The sequence below is a fragment of the Barbus barbus genome (genome assembly GCF_936440315.1).
Source record: "Barbus barbus genome assembly, chromosome: 4".
Lineage (NCBI taxonomy): Eukaryota > Metazoa > Chordata > Actinopteri > Cypriniformes > Cyprinidae > Barbus > Barbus barbus.
The window spans coordinates 23,316,568-23,326,249 of NC_136732.1; the positions used below are offsets into that span (position 1 = coordinate 23,316,568).

Sequence of the window (9,682 nt, forward strand, 5' to 3'; positions counted from 1 at the left end):
ATAAAAGCTCCACAGTATTCACTTGATTACAAAGTAAAATTGACCTTAATTAACTAACAAAAATATTATTTTCATGCTTTGTCCATATAAATGGCTAAGTATAACATCACTTATTTAAATCAATGTCTTTTTTCAAGTGCACGGACAGTTCAGATTAAAAAGTGGTCCCAATTTTTTTTTGCAAACGTAGACGTTTTGGGGTAGTTCATCACTCAGAGAGAAAAGACAGGCTTCTCAGATGAATGGGTGCTGGAATATGTGGAGGGGAGAGACTCAGCCTGGAGCATTTCAATGGGAGTTTGATGATGTGTGCGCAGAGAGAGGAATGGGACAAAAGTGGTCCTGGTTTATGCTGACGCGTAGCACATCTCTCGGCTACAATCTAACACTAATCAATCTGAAGTGAGAATGAGAATATTAGAGAACAAACTGTAACCTGAACTCGTTATCACAGTGTTGCTTTCGCACAGTGAGATTTTGAGTAATTGTAAATCTATATTTTTTTCCATCTTTCTCTTTTCATTTCCTAGACGATGGACAAAGCAGTACTGTGGCTCCGTGGTAAAATGAACCACAAAATTATATATATATATATATACACACACACACACATTTTGCATAAGGCAAATAATGAAGAGTCTGTTCTGCGTATTACACAAACTTAAACTTGGAGCATGATTTAAAGGAACAATTCACTCCAAAATGTATAGAGGACTCATATTGTAGCCCTAAATGTCTTGATGGATTTATTGCAAACACACAGCTTTTCACTTCTCAAGACATTAGATGGACTGGAGTCGTGTGGATTATTGTGATGTTTGGACTCTTATTCTGACGGCACCCATTCACTGCAGAGGATCCATTGGTGAGCAAATGATGTAATGCTAAATTTCTCCAGAAACAACCTCATCTACATCTTTCTTGGATGACCTGAAGGTGGGTAAATCGTGAGCAAATTTTCATTTTGGGTGAACTACTCCTTTAATATGCCCAGCAACAAAAAGAGCATCTGATTTTTACTCCATATGCAATGTTCCAAAGTTTTTTTTTTTTTTTTTTTGCAGTGATGACATAGACCACCATTTTGGGTTCCTCAAAGGTCCTTCCAGTGAACCATTTTTTTCTTAATTTGAAGAACATTATAATAATCTAAACCTTTTTCCATGATAAAGAATATTTTGTCTGAAGAAAAGGTTCCAATGCTAAAGGTTCTTCATATTTTTGAGAGTGGGCAACTATTACATGGCATGCATACATTAATCTTTGTCAATTGACATTTAATTTAAAAGTATTTGCCACCATGAGAATAGTTTTTTTTCCCTGTTGACTGTGAATAGGTATTCTTCTTAAATCTGTTTGAGGCAGATGCACCCTCGGCCCACAAGCGCTGAGCCTCATTTTCATCTAAATAAGAATCGATCCCTCTTGCTGTGCCACCCCCAGTGCTTCTAACGCTTAACCCCACTCTCCTGCTTCACCACCTCCATCCCTACATTAACAGAGAAAACTAAATACAAGCCAAGTCTAATCAGCTCGCGTGTGCAGGAGAGAAAAATGATCTCGTCTACCAGCTCTTGAGATCGAAATGGTTAAAGGTTTTCTTTTTAGGATTGTTAAAGCGTCTGTCTTCAATTTCTTAGATCACAGCGAACGTAGTATTGAAAGCGAACGCTGCTTTGTTCAAACGCAGATACTATTATTATGCCATGGGAGTTCAGAGCAGGTCGTATTTAGTCTTGTGGGCATGGAAATGTGATATAAACAGAGCGCATGTGAAGTGGAGAAATCACTGGGAAAATCTTCTAAGCCTGTTTCTTGCTCAGCAGCCCTGTGTGATGGTGAATAGAGAACAAGGGCTGGAAGTGTGGGGGAAGGGGTCACGGGACGCACAAGAACAAACATAATAGATGGCTAAAAGGCGCTCAAAGAGCTCATGACTAAAGCCCAAAGGCCAGTGTCTTTTCTTTAAGCTAATAAAGCGTATAAATACTAGCTAGCTTGCGATGTTTGTCCTGGAAACAAGACACCAGCACGAACCATTTATCCAATTTTACCATTCAGGCAGAAGGAAAAAAATCCAGTGATGGATGAATATCATTCTTAGTCCATTAGACATACAGGACCATTTAAAGACCGTTTAAAAGCATAAAAAGGGCTAAAAACTGAAATCTTTTTCTTTTTTACGTGACAAAAAAAGTTTGCAGCAAATGTCAAGGCATTTAATTATATTCAGAAATCTGTAAAATTGTGAAAAACAAAGCCCAATACAAAACTACACAGGTTAAAGTAGAGCTTTGAATTACTAGGTGAATAACTAGTCTGCCACCTGGTGTCCATCTTTGCGCTTCATGAACACATTATGAACCTTTCCTTTTACTAAATCTAAGACATACAGACGTTTAGTATGAATTTAGATCTTCAAATTATCCAAATTATTGGTTAATATAAAAGGGACAAGTATTTTGATACAACAGAATGTAGAAATGATAGAGTAAAAAGTAATAATGCATAACCGAAATGGTCTTGTCTGATCCTAGCGATTCTCTGTGGAAGTTCAGCATCCTATGGGATTCATTACAGCACTGTAAACTAGGAGGAAACACTAGATATGGGTCCTTTTATCAGCTGTCTGACTGGAGATGAAGGGAGATTCTGAAATCCAGCACTGGCAGCTGCGAGAAAAACAAACAAACAGAAAAACCCAGCGCTTAATGCAATAAACTGGACTAAATAAAAACCAACTGGCACAATCAAGGCAGCTTCTACTCAACTGTATTTCATGTAATTTTACATCATAAGTAATGCTATTTTTCAAACACCACGTTTGTTGTTGATGTTTTGCGCTTAATTGTCAATTGCATTTTTTTATGTTTTTAAAAGACTGCATTTAATACAAAATACAGTAAGAACTGTAACATTGTGAAATATTATTACAATGTAAATAAGCCTTCTATTTGAATATATTTTTTTTAAATGCAATTTATTTCTATCTATCTCTATATAAATAAACACACACATATACATACCAATGCTTACCAATGTTGAAAACAAATGCATTACGTTTTTAAAAAATTCGTAATAATCCCAAACTTTTGGACAGTAGTATCTCACCTAGTCTGGCACTGGTCTCCTTGAGCAGCAGCTGTGATTTCTCGTGGAAAGACAGCAGCTCCCTCATTATACAACACTGTGAGTCCATCTGTGAAGAAAGACAACAGCTCTCAAAACGGCTTTTAGGAAGAACATGACATATAACCAGTTCTCTAGTTTATAAAATTGGTTCATTTTTATTTCTGAAAACTCTAAACTTTATTTAGTGACATTATGTTAGAGTGTTTTCAAAATGTGAAAAAGAAAGACTGGGCACCATGAAATAACACAAAATACATGGCATGACCAGTGTGGTCTAATTCACAAAATGAGACTTATGAACAAGATCTCTCTTTTCTTTTTTTTATTCCAAAAAACACCAAAATCAGTCTTGAGCTCACTCACTGAATAAAGGAACAGTGACTTATTTAACGAACAAAGTTGTGTCATTTAACTCATGTGTCAGGGCTTGACGCTTACCTATTCCCCAAGGAGCACATGTGCTCCTAAGTCAAAAAATTTAGGAGCGCATTAAAAACATTTAGGGGCGCAATGCAAATTTTTCTAATTAGGTGTTTTAGCTTAATAAGGAGATACAAAGAGACATTTACAAGCACCATTATTTAATTTATCAGAATACAGAAAGTACACAAGGTTTTTAAATAATTTTACTTCAGACACTATTTAATAGGCTAATTATGTAATTAGTTATAATCCTATTAAACTGTGTCGGTATAAAATTTTCACAATAATCATTGAAGCTTTTGTCACGGTTTATGTTTTTGTTTTTAAATCACAATATATAATTTCTAAGTGAAAAAAAAGTGTTGTCGTCCTAACAGGTTAAATAACTTTATTAAAGATAATTTACTAAAAGACTTTTATAAAAAATACATAAAAATATAAAGTAAACAAGTGTTTCAAGATTAGAGTGCAAAAGATTGTTCAAATGAACGAAAGAACAATAGGAAGTAAGGTCCCATTTGTTAACATTCGTTAAAGCAGGTTAACATTAACTAAAAATGTGCAATAGCTAATTGTTGCAGTAGTTAATATTCTTTGTTAATGTTGATTAATAAAAAATACAACTATGCTAGTTAATGTTAGCTCCATTGAATTATATTAAGACAACTTTTGATTTTATAATGTATTATTAAAAGTTGAAATTAAGATAGCATTATTAATAAATGCAGTCATTGTTTTTTTCATGTTAACTAATGGAACTTGTGTTACTGAACAATAATAACGAATCAGTCGTTGATATATAGATAGGCCCGCTGTTCTCTATTATAGATCAGTGGATGGACCATGTTTTAGCTTAGAAAAAATGTTTGAAAATAAATAGCTCATTAAGTCTTTAAGTAAGAATTATTTGAGGCTATTGTGAAGATTAAAGCGAATATAAATATCTAAATGACTGAGTGTGAAACATTATTTACACAGTTTTAGGAAAATAGCGCAGCTGATTTGTTTACTGGGTTACCGGGGTAACGGCAGCGGCAGCGCCCTCTAGTGGCGAATGTGCGTCATTCAGCGCGTCTTCACTTTAACTCGCTCCGCTTTTCTTCTCATCTGTGCTCATTTAAATTAAACCGTTGCCTTTTTAAAGTTCTTAAGTAATCATGAGGCTGCATCGCAATTTTTCCATAAATAAACTGAATAAATTAATATGTTTGTTATAGGCTACTGTATAAGTTAGGCTGTTTTGTATTTTGTTTTGTATTCGCACTTGTGCTCCTAAATACATTTTCCAGTTCGCACACATCTATTTTTAGTCGCAAATGCGAGTGAAATGCTCGCACTGTCGAGCCCTGTGTGTGCATACATAATTAACACAGTGTTAAATTATGCCACCAAAGAGCAGTATTATTGTTGTTTAGGATATTAAATATCGTATTTATTAAACTTATACTGTAAATAAAGGAGAAGCCGTAAGTGGCCGTGATGACCTTTGATTTGGCAAGAAAATAGTAATAAAAACATGCCAGTAATGCATATTGTTTGCTTTAGCATTTCTTACCTTTTTTAATTAAGGTTAAATGTAGCTTTATTCGATTTTTTTTTAAAAAATTGGTTAATTTAAATATAATTATAATTATATATTAAAGCTAATATAGTTGGGTCAAAGATGAGATGTTACATTTTGGTGTCTGCAAATTAAACTAACAAAAAAAATTATTTTTACATAGAAAGCATTTTAAATGCAAGTAAAGTGTTTAGTTTACAAAGTTTCAAATAACGCGTTTAAATAAAATGTCAAAATATGGGTGAAATAATGTTCTATAGTCATTCAGTGTAACAGATATACTTATGTAAAATGAAACAACATACTTATTCTGACCTGCGCTTATTAAAATATATACAATTGAACATATAATATTTTGAATGATTAAAATCTTCTTGGTGACAAATGGGTAAAACCTCGTGGTTTGAAGCTTTTTGTTAGAAGATCTATTTTTACACTGAATAACATTTTAGAGGGTGTCTTCAGTGAATAAAGTTAAAAATGTATCACAATCATCATTTTTTCTCAGAAAAAATCAAATGAAACAGGGCACATAATGTACAAAAAAACATAACCAAAGCTGTATTTAAGTGTTATTGTTCTGATGCTTTAAAAAAAAAAAAAAAACTGTTATATTATAATGCAAAATTGACTTTCACCTCACAGCCTTAATTTTATTTTTGGCCCTTTGTAGTAAAATGTTTAGGCCCCTCTGGTATATAGTTGCCATAAAATGGTAAGGAAAACATAGCATTTACTAGCAAAAATGTCAACATTTATGGCAAATATAAAAATTGCCACAACTTTCTTTGTTATAAGGCTAGTGTTGGCAGAAATACTGGGCAGACTGATTTATATGGCTCTCTGGTCTGAATATATACTGTATTTGAGTCGCAAAGAATAAAGCATCACGGTCTCACCACTAGCTCCGTGTTTCTGAGTAGTTTTTGCTGTCCCATGAGTACCGCCTTGTAGTCAGGTTTGTTCAGAATGAGCTGACTCTGCGAGGACTTTGCAAAGCATGATGGGTCCAGTGGCACCCCTTTCTCTTCACCCCACTCCACACATCTGCAACGGGACAGAGATGTACAGCTAACCAACACTTGAAAGAGAATGAATCTGAGCAGCCTTCTGTATCCACGAGTGCTGGTGTGTTTATGTAGTTGTGCTCACTTGTCTAGTTCGTCAACTTTGCTTCGATGTTTGTTCAATAGCGTCTCCCATGACATACTTTCAGCTTGTAACCTACATGAGTGCATGAAGATGCAGTCATAAAATGAATTAGATTTCCACTGTAATGTCTGTAATGGACGAGAGCAGAGAATTACCTGTTAATGTCCTCCTGAATGCGTGCAGTGTTCATGTTAACTACAGGGTCACTGCACATACAGAGAGAGAGAGAGATGTAGTAAACTGGAGTGTGCTTCAGGATCAAAGGACTAATGATGAATGGAATCAACACAGAAAAACTGGCTGACCTCTCAACAACTGGATGTGAATTCTGAGTTTCTCTTCTGATGTCTTTAGCCAGACTGTCCCACTCCTCATGCAAAGATTCAACTGAAAGTGAATAGCATTCATATAAATACCACAAAATATATTTTAGATATAATTTTATTATAAATAGAATTATATTTTGGACAATATTCAGTAAGTATGGGCCTTTTCTGTGACGTACTCAATACGGTTTTGTTTTGCAAATTCTGCAGAACACTAATAAATGAGGTTTTGTTGAAATCAGCATTTATTAATCTTAATGTTAATTTCAGCATTTACTAATGCATTATTAAAATCACAAGTTGCGTTTAATATAGTTAAATAACAAATGACACCTTATTGTAAAGTGTTACCTTTTTTTTTATTAAACACCAAAATATATACAAAAAAGTGATCATACTATATTTTATTATATTTGAAATGATTAAAAACATCTTGCTGAGAAATGTGTAGGTTTGAAAGATAGTGGCAAAAATTGGTAAATATTTAATATAACAATATTGTTATTATTACTATTATTTTTTAAAGAAATCAATGCTTTTATTTAGCAAGGATACATTAAATTGATCAAAAGTGAAAGTAAAAGACATTTATAATGTTACTAAAGATTTTTCAAGACTTGTAATATATTTTTAAAGAAATGCTATTCTTTTCAACTTTCAGTACATCAAAGAATGCTGAAAAACAAAATCACAGTTTTCACAAAAATATTGAGCAGCTCAACTGTTTACAACATTGATAATAACAAGAAATGTTTCTTAAGCAGCAAATCAGCAAACTAGAACGATTTCTGAAAGATCATGTGACACTGAAGACTGGAAAAATGATTCTGAATATTTAGTTTGATCATCACATGAATAAATTACACTTTAAAATATATTTCAATAGAAAACAGTTATTTTAAATTGTAATAATATTTCATAATATTCCTATTTTTACTGTATTTTTAATCAAATAAATGCAGCCTCTTTGAGCATAAGAGGCCTTTAAAAAAAATAAAAAAACATTTAAAAATCGTACCAATCCCAAAATTTTTGAACGGTAGTGTTATGACTGTAGCTTCCAGCTTGTTGCAAATATTCTTCATTTAAAGGATAAATATTTTAGTAACGTTATACCCCAAAATGGTAAAGAAAACCTAACATGTAATATAAGCTAAAAACAGAGCATTCCTGTGTGTTGAAGCTTGTGAAAATGTTTGCAGGATGAGTAAAAATCCAAACGACTGGCTCGACCGAGACACCATGACTTACCTTGAGTCTGGAGCGTCTCTGTATCAACACCAGGAACAGTGTACAGACTATTTTTGGCCCTCTTCACAGTCCTCTATGTACAATCAGGAAAAATAAATGGTTAGACTAGAAAGTAGAAAAGGCGAGAAACTGGTCACAATGACAAAGCTGAATTTAATTTCCTTAATAATATGCATTTTAAAGACCTGCATAGCAGCTTTAATCAGCATCTCCAGCCTCTCATTATCGGGTAAAGACAGACTGATGGTTTCACACAGAGCTATAAGACACAGAGAGAAAGGAAAATCAACACAGTCATAAACAACTCCAGCATGACGTGCGGTGAAAGTGTCTTTGGTTGGGCACTCACGCTGTGAGGAGCAGGAGAAGGCCGGCAGAGAGCGTCTGCCTCTGGATGATCTCCTCCAGGATTTCCTCCGTGAACGAGGGCTTCGTTCTGGAGCAGTAACGATCACACTTTCCCTCATACTGTCCTCAACAGAGCTCATCTTCAGGTCCTCCAGCCGCTCCTCCTCTCCTAAATGCTGCATCGCTGTAGGAGCAGGTGACGTGCAAGGTGACTTCTGAGGAGGACCAGAGATGTGACTACTGTCACGAGGCCGTTTGACTCCATGAGACACTTCTGAGACCTAGTTGACACAGACGAATTGGAAACATATCACAGCATTAGATACATATACAGTGGTTGTCTATGCATTTGTCTAATGACTAAAGATATTGAAAGCTGTAATAAAGGATAATGACTTTTTAAAAGCATAATAAAGATAGAAATATAACAGGCACTAAGCATGATAATGATTTCTGGATATAATGATCTTTTTTTTCAAAAGTTTGGGGTCAGTAATCTTTTTAATGGTTATGCTCACCAATGCTGCATTTAATTGATCACAGTAAAACACACAGGCCTGGTTCCACAGACAGGGCTTAGACTAAACCAGGATTAGGCCATAGCTCAGTTAGGACATTTAAGTCATTTTCATAAATGTGCCTTAGAAACAAAACATTACTGGTGTCCATCTTGAGACAAAACAAAGACACTGATATATTTTAAGATCAATCAGTTGAAACAGCTCAGACTTGCATTTTAGTCTGGGATAAGCCTTGTCAATGAAACCCAGGGGGACAGTAAAAAAACTTAATATTGTGAAATATTATTACAATTTAAAATGTAATTCATTCCTGAATTTTTCAGCCGTTACTTCAGTTTTCACTGTCAGGTAATGATTTAAATTTGGCAGTTTGCTAAATGAAAGTATTGATCCCAAAAGTTTGAAAGGTACATTTAAAAACAACCGAGAACAGATTTACCCTGGCATTGATGTTGCTGGCATCACACCTGTGAGAGAAATTAAATGATCATGTACATTACATCACAGCAAACACATTTCACAACCTTGTTTTCCAATAAAGCGATAATGCAATATTATTTTAAACAACTGTCATGTATTTGTCCATTAAAATCATGTCTGGCGAGTTTCACATCAGCCGCGCGTTAAACGCTAACTTATTCCGAAAGCTGTGCTTTATTAAAGGCCGTTCTTCATATACAAATTATCATCACATGTCAACGGGAAACATTTAGTACATATATTCCCCATGTTGTTAAAAATAAAACACTCACGGCTCCATTTCTCCACTTTGAAGCTCCGCCATTTTCTTTCAAAGACCGCGCGCAGTATCAAACATGCCCCGCCCACCTTCATGTCGACCGTGATGGTTCTTGGGAACTGTAGTCATTTTACGTCAGCGTGACTATACACGTGACATGACGATTCTCACGTTTTGATTTGTGACACAAGTATTACAAAAAGTCTGATAAACTATTATCTAATATAAA

The 9,682-nt window shown here is 34.5% G+C and overlaps 2 protein-coding genes across 2 annotated transcripts in view; both read right to left on the reverse strand.

Annotated features, from left to right (window-relative positions):
* Positions 1–9,682, reverse strand: part of LOC306869079 (uncharacterized protein) — a 409,393-nt gene that overhangs the window by 13,301 nt on the left and 386,410 nt on the right. The window lies entirely within an intron of this gene.
* On the reverse strand, positions 1,061–9,536 carry LOC306868696 (kinetochore-associated protein DSN1 homolog). Its single transcript, XM_079414987.1, has 11 exons — positions 9,467–9,536; positions 9,154–9,181; positions 8,195–8,474; positions 8,031–8,104; positions 7,846–7,918; positions 6,574–6,655; positions 6,424–6,474; positions 6,269–6,340; positions 6,016–6,163; positions 3,112–3,199; positions 1,061–2,672 (listed from the first exon to the last, which is right to left on the reverse strand). Exons 1-11 carry the CDS (start codon positions 9,496–9,498, stop codon positions 2,590–2,592), a joined length of 1,011 nt encoding a protein of 336 aa, XP_079271113.1. The 5' UTR covers positions 9,499–9,536; the 3' UTR covers positions 1,061–2,589.